Below are 18,282 nucleotides of genomic sequence, written 5' to 3' on the forward strand. Positions count from 1 at the left end.
GGAGAATAACATACATCATAGAACTTACCGAGTGTCACTCTAGTAAGATCCTTTGATGTCTAAATCATATATACACGTGTGTGTGGGAGCGCACACTTACATATTAAATTGGCTTGATGAAAGTTGGTTAATTAAAATAAGGTATAAAGATACCTAAGTTAGAGGTGTTAAGATGGATTGATTACCCTCGGAACATAGTTGAGTTAGTTATGACAGAGCAGACTTGCTGAAGTAAGTAATCTTAACGAAGCTAAGACAATGCCCTTCTCCATCGTGACCAACTGCAGCTTCTCGATTTACCTCCTCATATATGATCGTGGAATCAACTGTGTGAAACCGTTGGAGTGGCGGATTCTACCTTTTGTTGAAATTAAGATAGATTGATTGAATAATGTAAAACAAGTTGCAAACCCAGTCATAATTTTCTGAACCCAGGAATGTAAATTCGAGTTGTTGAAACACCAATACGATTTGAAAACATATCTACCTTTTCGAATTGCTGAATTACTAGGTCAGTTGATCAACATATACAGTGAGTTCGAAGATGCACTGGATGCCTGGAAAACAAAGACAAGCCCTTCAGTACCAAAGAAATCAGAGTAATTATTATGTATTTCAACAGTCTTGATTCCCCTGATATGCTATGCAAGTGACTTTATCACTTACTACTCATGAGAAGATCCTACAAAACAACTAACCAATTTTTCTCTGGTTACTACTACAGTGCAGCTTCATGCTGCAAGGCAGTTATCTAAAGGCAGACACAAGCAGCCATTTGCACCATTGAGTACCATTTCACAGACTTAGCAGCAAAACAGGTGACACCAGCAACTAGAGACTCATAAAGAATTATTTACAAGCTGAACGTTTTTTTGACGAAATAGTCTTGCAATCATTGTCTTGCATTGCTCCTACTAGTTGAACTTTAGAGCTCTTTGGATTTCGAGCTTTCTTTAATTGTCCAGGAGAATGAATTACAGTTTGTAAGCTTCTGGACGTGTCCCTTATTGGACTTTCTTGTTTGGATTCTACCTGTGATGCTTTCGTATCGAGTAGATTTTGGCATGACCATCCTAGGCCAGGCTGTTTTTTCGCCTGATCAACTGTTTCTTGTCTTACTGACATTGGTTGATATGAATGATCCAAGTTACAATTGCCTTGGTTATTGTCCCACACTGGAGCAGAAGCTAGAAGTTCCTGCAAGAAGAAACACGCGTCATGATGGCAATTAAATTGCAGAAGATGCAAATTAGTTGTATGAGTCCATAATGGTAATTGCTTCAACTCATTACTCATAACATGCGCAGTGGATCAAAGTCAAATTCATTTTATTCTTCAGTATGATCCATGATAAGCAAGGTAAACATAAAACACAAGAATAAAGCTATCAAATAGTAGAGCAGAGAAATGAATTCAAAACAGGGAAATTATCAATCATATTCAACACAAAGAACTTGAATCTTAAAATTTCTCAGAAATATACAGTAGATGATACCTTACTAGGTGTTTCTCTAGATCGAACATATTCAGATTCATCCTCTTCTGAGTCATCGATTTCTTCACATTCAAACTCAACATTTGCACTTTCATCATCTGAGTCACTTAATTCTTCATGTTCCATTATGATATCTAAATTAGATTCATCTAAATCATTTGTGCACTGGACTCGAGAAACATCAGATATCCGTGTAACTCGTAGTGACTTGGCATCTTTTCCACAGCATCCTCTTGAACGGACTGAAGTATCAGGTGAAGCTGCAACTTCAGAACTTTTTTTGTTATAGAGGTGGATTGACATGTCCACATCTGAGCCTTTCTGCATGGCTGCGGACTGTGTCCTTGCACTTCCTAGCTCATCATATTGAAGCAAACTAGCATCTCTAGCCTTTCTTGTCTTTTCTGTTTCTGACACTGAATACAGGTGTATGTTCAAATCAAGATTGTTTTCCTTTTCCCGATGGCCTGGAGATGCTCCACCAGCTGAAAGTTGTCGATTACCAACCAAATGTTCTCTCAGTTCACAATGAGATTCATTGAGGAGCCTACTAGATGAATGGTCAGCTGAAGATTCAATATCAAGACCAGCACTTGCATCACCAGCTTTCTGCAGAAGTGGATGGAAGTCAACTGAAAATAAATCTCCTGGTGCTTCTCTAGAACTTCGAATTTTACTGTTATTGTCTTTCGTTGCAACTAAATGTTCAGATTTTGAGAGTATGGACTCTTTCTGAATTTGACAGCCAAGGAGATAAGTATTAGAAGCGGCAGGGTACTTGTTCATCGAGTAATATGATGAAAACCCATCTTCAGATGCATGAAATAGCAATGGATGCATATGAAGATCTGTTTGGGAGACGTTTTCTTCAGTGACAGATTGATCTGAAGCAGATCCATCTCGCCGATGTCTAGCTTCTAAACAATCTCCCAGTATCATATTTGATTTTTCTCCTAGCAATGTTACATTACTTTCTCCTTTCACAGCTCCAGGAGACTTTGATGCCTTCATACTTCCATTCTTACTTATATGAGAATGCGAAGAACCATTAGGATGATTTTGGAGCGTTGACTGAGATATGACACGAACAGAAGGAGGAAGATTTATAGGAGGCAAGCCAGGTGCCAACTTGACCACCCGTGCACCTTTGAATTTCCTCCTTGGACCATGCAAGGATCCCAAGTGACTTTGGGGTGCCCCAAGGTTTGAAATAAGAGAGTGATTATCTAACTGTAGATTGTTTGATGAAGTGTATCTGAGATCACCACAATTAGATAATGGATTCATGATTCCTGTGGGCTTTTCTGAGTTGGAAGCAGATTTCCCACTAGCATAGGCACCATCATAGAGCACCATGTTAGTAAATTGTATGCTACTCCTGCAAAAGCCTGAAGGAGAAATCTCATACGACATGTTGTTAGAGCACCCAGTTTCTGAGTCCGCCAGGAATGCTTCATGTACATAAGCTTCATTTTCATTGTCCATGTCTTCTCCACTATTGTCATCTTCATTATCATCAGACTGAATGTAATGAAGAGAAAGAAAAAAAATAAAAAAAAAGTTGTTTAGAAAAAAATTCAGTATTCAAGGACTTAAAACCATCTTAAGCCTGCTCACTGTGCAAAACTAACCTCCTTTTCAGCTGTTGCATGCTTATCGTTCATTGAAGCCTTCAATTTTCTTCGTTTTGCTTCATATAATCTCCTTTTTTCCTTAATAGCTTCACTTTTTCTATAAGACTTCTGAGTTCCAGTAGCAATTCTCCATTGCCGTGGTAGCAAAGAAGGATCCCTATGTGGAACAAAAAATTTCCAAACTGACAACCAGTCCTGTTTAAAGAGTTTGAGTCCCTGGTTTAAACAAACAATCAACAATATAAGAAAGCACGACAATTGTACTGTTTCTTATAGTGACCAAAAGTTATAATTATTTAATTGAATCACCTCGTGGATGCGGGCTTTCTCATCTGCAGTCAATTCAGAGGTCTTCATCCGCCGCACAGCCTAAGTAAAATTCAGACATGAAGCAACCCATAGAAAACCCTCAAAACAACTAACAAACCCAAATGATATGGCATTATGCATCTAACAGATCTAAACCACATATCTGCACATGCCATCCCTAACCTAAATCCTTAAAGATCAGAACATACAATCATAAGAAACAACAATTTAATTGAAATAATCTAAAATCATATTTGACTTGTAAAATTTATCATATGTGTTTTCCTACATAATCCTATGAATATTTTAAATAATATTATTCCAATATCCAGAGGTATAAATACAATTATTCAATAGTAAATATATAAATAAAATAAACTTCAAAGTTTTTTAAATTATAATTACATTTTGAAACTTTTCAAAAAGTGTGATTAATTTTCAAAATTATTTAAAGTTAATTTATAAAATTGATTTTAAGATCCTAAATTACTTTTCTAGACTATTTTGACCATCCTAACAATAATTATTAAGATCATTTGGTAAGTTCAAAGATAATATTGGAAATTATTCATGCATATATGAAATTATTTAAAATTTATTTGGAAATTTCCAATATATTTTTGAAATTTTAAAATTAATTTGAGGAATTATTTGTCAAATTTCAGATAATTTTAAAACTTATAGATTAATTTTAAAAATAATAATAATTTTTTGAAATAATAGGTGTGGTTAATATTTGAAATGGATTCAAAGTTGGCTCAATCACAGACTAATCAAGCACAAGTCGAACGTAGCTCGCTCAAACTCAAAGCATTCTAAATGGCTAAATGGGTACTCAAGTTAGACCTAATTGAAAGAGTATCCCCATATTTCCTCCATCATTTTTTCTTACACATAACACATACCAAAGAAAAATATAAATAAATTCTTTATCCACTACACCTACCCTCCCACTCCTTAACTTTCCATGTATGTCTAAACAAAGGGAGCCTAACTGCTAGGCCTCCAACCACACATCTATCCACCTAGTTGGATCATCCATCCTCAAGGTCTCCCTTGTGCCAAGCTCCTTCAATTCAACACCTAAAATGTTGTCTTCACTTGCGACCATCACTAATCTCATCTCCCCCTCTTCTTTGGCCAAACCCACAAGCTTTGTAGTCGCCCATCTCTTCTTGCAAAGAAATAACACTTTCTCTGCTGCCACTAAACCAAAACGTCATAGCAAGGAAAACTCAATCTTTACCCTCCTAAGCCAATAAATTTTTCAAAATACTCTTACCTCAGGGTTTTGATAAATCAAATTCCCTCAAAATCTAACTTCAAGTCACTATATAATTTCCAAAGAAATCCATTAAATCTAACTCCTTAAAATTACCTAAATCAGCATGGAAAAGGGAAAATTTCCCAAAATACTTTAAAGTTTTCTCAATATAAAATATAAATTCCACAAGATCAAATTCTAAGTCCCTACATGACTCAAAATTTCAAATTTGATAAATTTGAGCTTCAAGTCATAGCTAGAATTATCACTAATCAACAATATGTGAGGCTCAATGGTGACTCCACTATCATATGAGCAACTCTTTCCAATACCTCATCATGTCTAAGACTAGGTCTACTGTAATACCAATTGTTTAAGACCTGCTTAGATGAGAGAATTGACCCATTAACTTAAAAGGCTCAACCACAAACCCAAAATGCCTAAGTCCAAATTAATAGTAGCTCATTCATCTATGTTTCTAGACCTCCTTTATTAGCCCACAACTCACCATATGGGACTAAATTAAGGTGTTGCACAAATTCTCAAATTCAAATTCTGTATCCAATAGTTGATCCTTTTGAGCACCTAGTTATTAAACTATTATAGGATCAGCATTGATATAAATATGATATCAATTCATCTTATTTCAAAATCAGATTTGAAATCTCACACTCTTCGTTCTCTAATTTCTGACAAGGCCAACTTTAGAACACCTCTTACTAAAATGCCCTCTAAATTACAACAAGCTCTGAACTAGCTAAACAACCTGTGCTTTGGTTGAAACAAATGCTATTGGTTTGGAATCTTATTCATTTCAAATGAATATCAAATCTATTGAGTTCTGCATTGATCAATTTTGCATGGTCAAAATAACTGGATGGTCCTCAAATTAGGATGCTCTCAAAATCAGTCAAATAAATTTGTTTTAGTCAAAAAAAATTTCATTTCACTATCTCAAGTTATACTATACAAGATGAAAATTTTCAAATTCAACCAATTCAACTCAAATGAAATCGAAATTCCTTAGAGATTTCTCACAAGAAATTTTAAGTCTCCCCAAACAAAGTTGAAATTCCTAAAATACCCTTTAAGATTCTCTAGATATTAAAGCTAAATTCATTTAATCAAAAATCCAAGTCACAACGTGAATTTAGTTCCACGTCAAATCCTCACTTGACAAAATTCTCAAATCTGACCAAGTCAAATCCGAAGAGGTTAAAATTACCAAACCATACCTACTTCAGAATTCTTTCAAAATCATGTTCAAGCTCCCTCAAAATTTAGTTCCAAGTCACTTTGTAACTTTCAAATTCAAAGTTTACTTGACCAAATTTCAAAAACCAAATCAACTTCGACAAGATCAATATTACCAAAAGATAATTATCTTAGGGTCCCTTTTGATTGTCCATTTACATAAAATCAATCCCTTGAATATAAAATTGTAAACCCTAAGCAAATAATCTAATTGTTTGGTGCCCCTTTTAACAATTATACGCATTAGGTCACTTATTATTATTCTTCATATATTGTAAGTTTATTATTATTCTTCATATATTATAAGTTTATTATTATTTCCATGTGTTATAAGCTTACTGTTATTTAAAGATACTGTAGATAAAGTCAATTTTCATCAATAAAAATATTTGACATGTTTGGCACCATGTTCGACTCTTTAATCTAAGGTTATATTCCAGATTTCAAAGGAGTTATATTTGAGAAATTGCAAACTTTTTAACTTTCTCCTTCATAAAAGAGATAGGAGAATGGATTATTTTTCTCTTGTAAAATTAAGAAAAGTGAGTAAGAAACGCAACACAATAAGTAACTTGTAATGAGCTATGAAAAGTATTCTAAATGCGTACCTTGATTGGATTATCAGGTGCCTTAGAAGAACTGCGATTTTTTTGCCTCACAAATATCTACAAGATCAAAGAGAAATTAAAATTTTTATTTAATGGAGGTTGCAAAGAACTAATAAGAAAAATTCAATGGTCCAATAGGAATTCTCTTAGCCTACATTTTCTTCAAAGGAAAGAAAAAAGAAGAGAGAGGATGGGACATAGGTAAATAAAATTTGATTGTTCCTTTTGGAAGAGAGAAATGAAGAGTAAAAAGTAGAGAAATTTGTTACTTTCTTCCCTAATGCTTCCACCTTATCGAGACGGAAAGCACATCTCCCCTCACATATGAACTTAATGTGTCATTCATTTGTCTCCCATCTCTTTGTAGTTATTACATCTTCCTCTTTATAATCGCAGAAACCCCCACACCACCTTCACTATGCCCTCCACCTCTTCCTCTCCTTCAAAGAAGTTTTTCTTTACTTCTTCTTTCTCTTGTTTCCATATTCAAAAAAATAAATAAATTGGATTATAAGTTCCAAGAGGTGCATCAATCTAATCCCCAAAAAACACTAATGATATCTCAATTTTGTTTTCATAGAATAATCAACAGTTGAAACTCCAATCACAAATGTATATTTTTAACCCTATATATTCAATTCATTTACACAACAAAGTATTTAAAATAAAGCTGGTCCAAGATTGTCAACTCAATATTCTCTTTCTTAGAAGATATTGAAATATTACTCTTGCATAGAAGTGTCAATCATAATTGTTAGATATTTGGACTGCTTCAATTAAATGAGAGCATTAATTATTTGAATTTTCCAGTGAAGCATTCAGATTTCTAGCAGCAAAAATGTTGCATGAGGACTTCAAAGCCACAGTAGCAAGAACTTGGTCTGAGGAGGTCTAACTGACAGAGAATCTGAAGAAGCTTCAGTCAGTCCTTTCTAGCTGGAACATACAAGATTTTGGAAACATCCATACAAGAGCACTTCAATACCAAGCTGAGCCCATATTTGGATGACCTGGAGATCGGACTACAAGGAGAGTTGGATAGAGTACTAGCTGAAGAGGAATTATTAGGGTTTCAGAAGGCAAGATCAGATTGGATTCAATGGGATGACAGAAATACAAGCTATTTCCATTCAAGGGCACTGATGAGAACGAATAGACATGGAATACTTGGAGTGAAGAACCAAGAAGGGGTGTGGGAAAGTGATCAAGGGACTAAAAGATATGACAGTACAGTTTCTCAGTAACCTTTATAAGTTGGAGATTACACATCCTGGTAAGCGGCTGGTGGGTGTCTTTCCCTCATGGAACAGCAGAAATTACCTATGGCTTGAAGATCCAATCCAGCAGGAAGAGGTGATGCAGCTTTCCTAGAACAAAACTGAAATATTGTAGGGTAAAGTATCCAGATTCATTAGAAAGGCATTTGAGCACAAAGGAGAACTAAGAAATGTGAGCCACACCTTTCTAGTTCTGATTCCCTAGGTGAAGCATCCATACTAGGTCAGTCAATTCAGAATGAAAAGTCTTTGTGATGTTTCTTACAAGTTAGCAACAAAGACAGTGGACGACAGAATCAGTCTGATCCTACAGTAATTAATCTCTCCTTTCCAAGCAAGATGTGTACCTAGCCAAAACATTCAAGATAATATAATACTGGCCCAAGAAGCCATGCATAACTTTAGGAATTCTAGAGACAACAGAGGATACATAATGGCAAAGGTTGATCTAAAAAGCCTATGAGAGAATAAACTGGGAGTTCATTAATGACAGGAAGGCAAATCTACCACCCACACTCCACGGTCTATGGTGGACTATGTAACAACACATTAGTTTCAAGTTCCGTTGAATGAGAAGTGACTGAAAACTTTAAGGGTACGTTTGGTTCAAATTATCATGTATAATCTTGATTATGTGATTATCAAGTGATCACATAATTAAGGTTATATGATTATCAAGTAATCACATAACCAAGGTTATGGGGAATAAAATATAACCTAATGTTATTTGGTTCAACCCTAGATAATGCTATAACCTAATTTAAAATTTACTGTATTACCCTATAATTACGTAATAGTTATGATTTTAGAGAAAAGTACTTTAGAAAACAAAACTTGAGGGAATGTTCTTTTCACATATATTTTTTATAATAAACAATGCTCAAATTTATTTTTTGCCCTATTAATTTATTAATTTGGAATCAACGATGTTTCTCTTCCAAGTCCTTCATTCCCTTCTCCTTCAGTTCCATAATCCAAATCCCTAATTTTCGATTCCTCTTCTTCCTAAATCTCTCGATTTCTCCTTCTCAATCGGCAACCATGGCGTTGGCTCCCTCATTCCGCCCCTCTTTCTCTTACGTTGTCGCTGCCGCCTTCATCTCTATTGATCGAGTCCGCCTCTATCCATACTCCGGCATCGCCAAGGTTTCGCCTTTCCGTCGACTTACGCCATGTTTGATCGCCTATGCCGCCTGTGCCGCCGTCGTTGCCATCAACGGAGGTGTCATCCCTATGGTCAACAATCGCGCTTGGATCAATGGATTTGAGTCCACTAGCCTAGGAGTCACCTTCTAGGATGCCCCCTGCGTGGAGGGTAATTTTGAAGAAAATTTTTTGTTAACCCTCGGAATCGTGGAAAACCTCACACTTCCAAGGTAATCACATTCCGGGTTATATCCCTCGTTTGCTAACATGGCGGGCATGCTCCATTACTAGGAATCGCTCATTACCTAAACCAAACAAGGTTTTTGTTGATAACCTTGGATAGATAACCAAGGTTATCAACAATAACTTTGAACCAAACGCACCCTAAAAGCTCTACAGGACTCAGATAAAGATGCCCGCTATCGCCTTATGAGATTATACTATAAATAGAGAGATCATCGCAATTAACCCAAGCTGAAGCTGATCAGAGTATCAGAGTAATTGAAAGGGCCTACGTTTTGGCAAAAGGGGCCCAACCACTCACCTATTCTCCGCAGGCAAACTAATGATATTCACTAAAGTGGCAATTGTTAAGATGAAAATAATCTTCCCTAAGGAGAATCAGGTTTCAAAGAAGTTAGAAGCATAGTGAAATATCTGGGCACATACTTGCAGAGAGGCAGGCCCACCAAAGCCCAACAGTTGGAGGTGGTAGAGACAATGAGAAGGAAATTATCAAGGTGGTCAGCCTAAAAGCTTTCAGTGGAATGGTGGGTAACACTGACTCAATCAGTCTTAATAGCCATCCCTAAGTACAAAAGGAAAGCCTGAAAACTCCCTAGCTCTGTGGGCGAAGAAATGAAGGAGATGTGCATGAGAATCATCTAAAGAGATATGCTAGAAAAGACAAGTTGCCACACAGTCAATAGGCATCAGATCAAGAAACTGAAGGGAGAAGGGGGCCTTGGCATAAGGAGCGCAAACGAGCAAAACATAGCAATATTGGGAAGTTTTGTGATGTCAGAGTGACAGGGAGAAACCATTTTTGGTAAATGCTCTGGAAGGAATATATGGTGGAGAGAGAGGATGCAGCAGGTGGGACTTTGTAGCAAAAAGATTGGATTCAGCCTTATGGAGGAGTATTTGTGACCTTTGGAGCTATATCAAAGATGGTTATGCATGGAAAGTGGGTAATCGCAGAACTATCAAATTTCAAATTCTGGGATGACATGTGGAATAACTCAATGAGCCTGCTGCAAGGGAAACTCTAACAGAAGAGCAAAAAAGTTTTGTACTAGCGGGCATTGCAGGTGGCAATTGGAAATGGAAATGGCATAGAACAAACTCCTGGCCTAGGTCTTGTTGATAATTGCAGATATCAAAACCCACCTGGATAGTCCAGAAAAAAAAACAATTTTATTTGGCAGAAAACAACAAATGGTGCTACAATCTGAAGCGTTGCTATAAGTTTCTTATCCAATAGGAGGGGGATGGAGGCTAGCGCGCAGTTAGAATGGAGGATTGTCAGGAAGAAAATATAGAACTGACAAGTACCACAGAGAATCTGGCTCTTCCTGTGGGAGACACTAAACAACAGCCTATTAACAAGAAGGAAAAAAAGACATGAGAGAACGTAAGATTGGACCATGTGCCTGCGTCAGCCAGAAGCATCAATCTATATCCTCCGCAACTGTCTAACCATATAGTTCTTTCAAGATAGGAATCCCATCAAATGATTTCTAACAAATCTCAAGTCGAAGGAGGCGAGTATTCATGGTAGTCACTGGTGCACAATGTTTAGTACGAATTGCTGGTCAATCTGGAGATAGAGAAACCAATTCCTGTTTGCTGGGGAAGAATAGAAACCACAGATAGCCCACAACCTATAACCAAATGGGCACAGGAGTATGAGACAGTGTGAAAGAATGCAAACAAATAGGAAGGGAAGGTATTCAAGTGTTTCAGCAGCTGGATGGAGATGACTGGGGAAGATAGAGGTGGATGTTGCAATAGATCTAGGACTTGGCCCAGTGGGAATAGGTAGACCACTAACAAATTAGGAGGGGGGAGGGGGCATTCTTCATGGCGCCCATCAAACCCACCTTTGCGTTTGTACCTCGAACTATATGAAGTCAAGAGGGAGTATGGATGTAGCATGAGACAGAAGAGCAACGAAGTTTCTTATCCTCACTGATAGCTTAGAAGCTTGGGGAAGACAACCATATCCGCTAGTATGCAATCATAGGATGAATGAGATTGGCAAAAAAGAGAAGACTGGAAGACAGCCATAAACCCCAGGCCTTGAGAGTTACATAGGGTTGAGGTGTGGTTGGCCAAGGAAGTGAAGAGAAGGAGATGTGGGTGGGTTGTTATGGATAGACCCCCTCCAGGCCTATTAGCTGGTGAGGAGACTGCAAACATAAGTATGGAATATAATGGATAGTTGTAAGTGAGATTTAAAGCAATAAGTGTGAGTTGCACTACCTCTTTCCCAACAGGGAAAAGAAGAGATAACAGAAAAAAGGTAACCACAAAAGAACAACCTTAACAAAAACTTCAAAAAAATGGCAAAAGCACATTTTGTTATAATTTGCAAACTTATCATAAAGAAAAAAGAACAAAGTTTGATCTCTTGGTCAATGCAAGAATATGGGATAATTCATTCCTTCATTTGAAAAACTGTAGCCATCACAGGTTAACTTTATCAGCACTCAGTAATGAGTCCAAGCATGCTCGACATCAAATAAAAAGGCAATTAACTTAGATCTAATCTCTATTGGATCCATCAAAAGAACAGAAGCAAGGACTAAAAGATAAGTTATTAGACACTATAAAGTCAAGAAACCATGCAATCCTGCACTCATTTACTTCAAGATTTTGATTCTCCTTTTATTACCATCGCATATCAAGGAGTTAGCATATGAATATCATATACAAGTCGTGGCATCCCATACATGAGCACAAAAATGACATATCATTATACAAGAAAAACAAAGATCAAATGACCTATGGGCACCAACAAAGAAAACAGAAGCATGACAACCTACCAATTAAATGAATTCCTACAGCAAACACTGATTTATTCGTCAATTTCTCTCCAAAAAATTATCATCAAATTTTGCTCATTAGTTACAATCCTACCAGACAGTCATTTTTATCTAATTTAATATGTTAGAACAGCCATAAAATGAGAAAACTGACAATGAACCCAACAAATTTTGGACAGCAGGAAAATCCATTTTCAAGGAAAATGTCACCAGAAAAATTGCCTGTCACTAATTATGTTGAAAACCAGTTCTGTAAACATCATTGAGACAACAAATAGGACTAACCTGATGCTTCGATTTACAAGGTAGAAAATATTTTTGTATGGATTCCCAGTCACTGTTGTATTTCATCAGCCCCATTGCTAACAATCTGTGTGATATCTCCATATTAGAACATAGAATACTAAACCAAATGAACTATATAGAAGTACTATGCATAAAAGAATATGATGGATCATAAAGCTCAAAGCATGGGTATCAGCAAGTGATATTCCTCAAACAAAAAGGCAACTAGTACCAACATTTCAAATTATCTAGATTAAGTGTTTCTTCGATAATTATTCTTGGTTAAGTATTCCTTGCAGTTCATTATTCATTTCCAAAAACATGCCAATATAACAAACTGACAGTTCTAAAGTTCCTAAAGCATTCAGGAGCATGATCAAGTTCTATGTTCAACTTTCAGCATATGAATATGCATGTTGGTGTGTATTTATGTGTGTATGTATGAATTGTGTATCTCCACAAAAATGTATTGGAATCTGTTAATTGGTTAATCAATAAGTGTGACAATGCCTATCGAAAAGAAATGACATCTCTAAGCTGTCCTCAATTTTGAAATAGAATATTTCCTGAATCAAACCATGCAATGCAGTTATTTTTTTTTCATAAAATCTATGCCTTGGGGATGAGTGCTGCCATTTGATATAAAATCAAATGTCAGGAAAGTAATACAGGGAAAATACTTGAGTGGCTCACAAAACTGTCGAAAGCACTAAAAATAAGATGCTAAACATAATATGATCTTTTTACAATGATACAGAAACAAAAATATGGCCCTAGACACCAACCACTTTGCTTAACAAAATATCAAACAGAAAACCATTCAAAAAAACCACAGCTTTATGAGGATTGTTTCAGAAATAAATGCAGTATATGACAACTATTGGGCATGCCTCATCAAAACACTGGGAAACAGACAGATGCTAAACATAATAATATTATCTTTAACAAACACCTAGAACAACAGTATGGTTCCAGACATTAACTATTCTGCTCAAGTAAAATGTCAAAAAGTGAACCATACAACAAAATATACAGGTTTATCAGGAATACTCAAAGACAAAGTAAACTACGATAAGTGCAGTAAATAACCATTCTGGATTGAGTTTATGGGAACCATTCTGGACTTATTTTAGAATCTGGCCAGACTAATTATCAGATTCTTAAGTGTGTCTAATAGTAAAAAATCTGTGTTATAATAGATCTAACACCTAGATAAGCTCCCTATGCTTTCAACAGCTAACAAAAAGTTATTAGCATGCAGTACACAGAAAACACATAAGAGATGTAAATTGATGTAAATATCAGCCTTGCCTTCATCTCTACAATCCATTACTAGGAAAGGCCATCCCCATATAGCTTTATCCTAATAGCATAACTAGTTAATGAGCCTAAGATTTTTTTTCCTTACCACTGAGAATAATCTAATACACTGACATCAACCCATATTTTATGAACCAATAGATGGAAGTATCGAGAAATACAGGCATTCCCAGTCCCTTCAATTGCAATGCTTTATTGTTTGCAACATGCAAAATAAGTATTAGGTTGAGCACAATAATACCAACTAACACTTGAAATGGATACAATGAAAAGTTATGATCAAATAGTCACTAAAGTTTCACAGAAGGGTTGCAGCACTAGCACATTTTTAATTTGTTTCCACTGAATGAGGGATCATGTGGCAAACAAGAAAAAGTGATTAGAAAAAAAAAGGAACTAACCCATCTTCTGCATCAGTGAAGAGCACGCGATTAGCAACAGCTGCAATGGGAGGCTTGTGAGGAAATAAAGATAAATTAAATAGAGGATAAAACCTCTGTGCTAATTTGGCAATGTCCATGGGAACAAGAGCAACTGTTTGCTTCTTGGTATTTTCCACAAGAGTAGCTGCTAAAGACTTTCTGGGTGGTAATTGACCAGATGAAAGTGTAGAAGTGCTCCTTGAGGACATAGCACTTGACTCACCAATAAAAGAGTCATCTGTTCCCATCTGAGATGTATGCACAGGAAATGGGAAAAGAGGTTCCCTTTTTAAGTGATTCTTGTCAAGGGGGTCCTCCAAATGACTTTGTCTATACCTTGAAACAGCTGAAATTAGCAAGAACCCACGTTAAAGCATACAGAAAAGCAAAAAACAGATGAACGCACCACAAGATAAATGATATCCTGATCACTTACTAGATGAAACATCAGCCATATAACTCTTAACCATCCTAAGGGGAGCAACATCAAGAATGGAAAATATGGGATTATCTATGGAAGGAATCCAGTGAGAAAATTCAGAACTCTCACTAGAATCAATCTGCACTGATGCATGGAGATAAGTGGGCTGAAAACAGGATACATCATGTGGTATTTTTCTCCAAGCCAATGCTTCTTCATGTCTGGCAATCATCTCCATGATCAACTCTTGAATGTCCATCACTACCTTTTGGCGGGAAGGATCAAGCACACTGACAGAGAATATCTGTACAAGGAGTTGAATATGCTCATGTATCTGACAGTATAGCTGTCCTAATTGTTGAAATGTAAAACCATGGGATAATTCAACACCAGAAGGGGAAAATGAACATGAGAAGGTTTCAGGAGAAGGAAAATGCAATGCAAGGGCAGGCACTGGAGCTATTTGTCCACTTGAGATATATGGTAAAATAGGGCGAAGTGGTATCTTCTCCAGCCCCATAAAGTATTTCTTCTTTTCAGCAGTCTCCCTCAACCGTTTCTTCTGCCGAGTTTCTGGCCGATGAGTGTTTTCCTCAATTTGCTCAGTTGCTCTCTTGTCATCATCAAAGCTTTCTTCAACATCACTTTCTAGTGCCTCCTCAATTTCTATTGCAAAGTCAACATCATCTTCATCATCATCATCCAAAATTTCATCATCCTGTCCCATTTGTCCATTATCATCTCCTTCTAGCAAAACAGCAGCAAGAAACTTACGGTACTCCTCTTCCTCATCGACATTTTGAAAGTCATCATTATCATCAGATTCCTGAAGAAAATCCTCCAATTCTTCTAGTGTATAATTTGCTAGAGAATGGCGGGCTCTAGTGCGCTTGCAAATTGCATCTTCATCATCTATCTCAATAGCTGGTCTCTTGGATATTAATGGATGTGAAGAACTTGTACCGGTTTGTTGCAACTCTTCTCTGTTCAGTTCTTCAGTAGCATCATTTTCTTTCTCAGGTGCAACTTTGTAATTACTTCCTTCAAGACAACCTGATTCATTTGCCTTACTCATTAGCATATCTGATTGATTAGGCTTAGGCTTTTCTAGAACACTATCATTCTTCTCGGTTAAGTATCGATCCGCCAGCTGATTGCTCATGACCCTCTCTTCATCTTCAGCACCAGACTGTAGATTGTGGCAGAGAGTGCTAGCTGATGCACCATCATCATGGTGCTTTAAAGAACTTGCGCAGTCTTCACTAACATCATCACCATGAAATTCATTGTCTGAACTTAAGCCAGAAGAGGCTTCTGACAGAGTTTCTCCTCTACGTGTGGGATTGAAGTCCACATCATCTTCATCCTCATCTTCTTCAACTTCCATATTCACATTGTCATCCATCAACAAATTGGCGATAGAAGATTGACTGTCAGCTGTGCCAAGAATAACGCCAGCAAAGTAAATCACTAGGCAAATTGAACCATGTCCACCTCGAAAGAATAATCAAGAAATAATAGAAATTGACCAATGCACCACAAGCTCAATTAGGGTTACCATTAAATGTAAACTACCACTTTTACAATAATCGCTAGGTGACCCAAAAAAGGAATGGGGTTGATGAAAATTGATAAAAAAAAAAATCCTTTATTTTCAATATGATCTGCACATACCCAGCAATCTTCCTGTTCAGCTCTGTCGGGAAATCCGTGGGAACAGCTTTCGCCCGACTTCTGAGCGCCCCCACAGATTAGTCGACCAGATTAACCACGACGTGTGACGATTTTCTCCTCCACAGACAGGTGAGATTACGAGCGGAGGAGGAGGGAGAGTGCGAAGGAAGCAGGGGTGGTGGAGCCAGAGGCGGGAAAAGGGAAGAAAGGGCGGAGAGATTGGGAGGCGCAGCAAGGAGCCGGCGGCGAAAAACAGCGGAGGGCTCGAGTTTTCCGTTGCTCGTCCGGAGGAGAAGGAGGCGGAGGCACATCCGCAAGGAGAAAAGTTATTTTCAGTTTAGCCCTAGATCTTTTTCAGTTTAACCCTAACTTCTTGTTTATATTATTTTAATTCAGAGGCTAATAAAGGGGCCACTAAATGACAATTCATAAACATCTCGTGCCAATTAGTTAATATATAAAATTATATATATATAAATGATAAAAAAACAAAAATGGTTTTTTTTACAGAAATATTTTTACAGACATATGAAAAAACAATTATCTGTCTAATTTATTTTTTAAACAAACTGTTAAACATTTACATTTCTATTTAAAAAATAGATCAATCACTATCAATCTAAAAAAATAGATATACTTCTGAGCAATCATGTCATAGTTTTTATATTTTTGAAAAAAATTAATATTTTTTAAACAATAAATGCCCTTTTAATAATTTTTCCCCCATAAACAATAAATGTCCTCTTAAATCCTCTTAAATCTAAACAAATTATAGGCAAAAAATTTTATCTATATTTTAAGTTTGATTTTTTTTTGTGAATAGTGTAATAAAGAAGTAGTGTGAAAAATAACCTCCCATAAAGATAAGTTTGCATAAATGAAAAATCTCATAGATTAAAGAGGATAGAAGAATCATTTGGATAAATTTGAAAGTGATCATGTTTTAGAAATTTTTATTTGGTGAGATTTTTTTTTATAAAATTCAAAAATAAAAATCATAAAAATTTAAATCTAAAGTAAAAAATATCATATTATTATAAAAATATATTAATTCCGAACTATATTTATCCCAGTTGGGATGTCACAACAAATTTCTATCACAAATTTGTCACAACAAATCTGGACCGTTAGATTTTAAAATAGAAGATTAAATCTAAACCATCACAATCACCCATTCAATCTACGGTCTGAATTTAATCTTAACTTTAAAATCGAACGGTCCTCTGTCTTAACAGTAAAGGCATATAAATAAAGTTGTATTCGAACTAGCTTTTTATTCATATAAATTTCATTATTGAATAACAAAATTCCGATTTTGCAAAATAAAAAAGTTATAATGTGAGAAATAAAACAATAATTATCATAAGAGAAAAATATGTTCCTTTGCGTTTCTGTTTCAAAAAGCACTTTGATAGTCTTGATAAAACATTGACACTCCATTGACTTTTGCTCTTATTGATTAATTTATTTCTTTACACGTGAAAAAATATTTATTTCTTCAAATATTCTAAATTTCCCAAGAGGTACAATATTTGACTTTCTCTTTAAATCATATAACTTTAGAATATAACAAACACACAGTGTGTGTATTGCAATACTAAAATGAAATCGATCAATGCATAAGCCTAACTAATGCAATTAAAATTAATTATAGGGATCTATCTCAAAATGATATTGATTAATGCATAGGGTTAACTAATATGAATTTAGTTATGTCAAAATAAGATATTTGGTATATCATGAAGCTAAGGTCACATGAACTATTTTACAAAATAGTTTATGAATAATTTGATAAAAAAAAACTTTCTAGGTTAGTGGATTTGACTTGTTCTCGTTGGAAAATTGATTTTGAACAAACATTTTGATCAATTATTAAAAAAAATAGATTTTATTCAAATAAAATAGTTATAAAGCTAGTAGTCTAAACTCTTAAAAGATTTATGATTTTTTTGGTTCATCTTTTATCCATTTTATTCAAACTATTCAAAATAAATATTAAATTGAAGTATTGCACATTCAGCGGTATTTTTTTTTAATATTTCCTTTTTAAATAAAAAAGAAGTATCGCGTATTTACGTGGCATCAATGCGGACCGTTGACTTTGTCTCGATGAATCAATGTTCAGC

At 35.8% G+C, this 18,282-nt stretch overlaps 1 protein-coding gene across 2 annotated transcripts; it reads right to left on the minus strand.

Moving 5' to 3' along the window:
• Positions 1-542: 542 nt before the first annotated feature.
• LOC141814240 (uncharacterized) lies at positions 543-16,426 on the minus strand. Of its 2 annotated transcripts, none has more exons than XM_074702176.1 (9): positions 16,157-16,426; positions 14,498-15,919; positions 14,041-14,407; positions 12,320-12,404; positions 6,565-6,621; positions 3,439-3,498; positions 3,127-3,324; positions 1,496-3,016; positions 543-1,197 (listed from the first exon to the last, which is right to left on the minus strand). In XM_074702176.1, exons 2-9 carry the CDS (start codon positions 15,885-15,887, stop codon positions 850-852), a joined length of 4,026 nt encoding a protein of 1,341 aa, XP_074558277.1. In that variant the 5' UTR covers positions 15,888-15,919; positions 16,157-16,426; the 3' UTR covers positions 543-849. The 2 variants fall into 2 exon arrangements, with proteins under 2 accessions (XP_074558277.1, XP_074558276.1); XM_074702175.1 differs by having other exon boundaries at positions 3,127-3,345.
• Between the last annotated feature and the right edge of the window lie 1,856 nt (positions 16,427-18,282).

Source organism: Curcuma longa, chromosome 21 (genome assembly GCF_044706935.1).
Source record: "Curcuma longa cultivar G26 ecotype Majalengka, Jawa Barat chromosome 21, ITB_CL_G26_1.1, whole genome shotgun sequence".
NCBI classification, from domain to species: Eukaryota; Viridiplantae; Streptophyta; class Magnoliopsida; order Zingiberales; family Zingiberaceae; genus Curcuma; species Curcuma longa.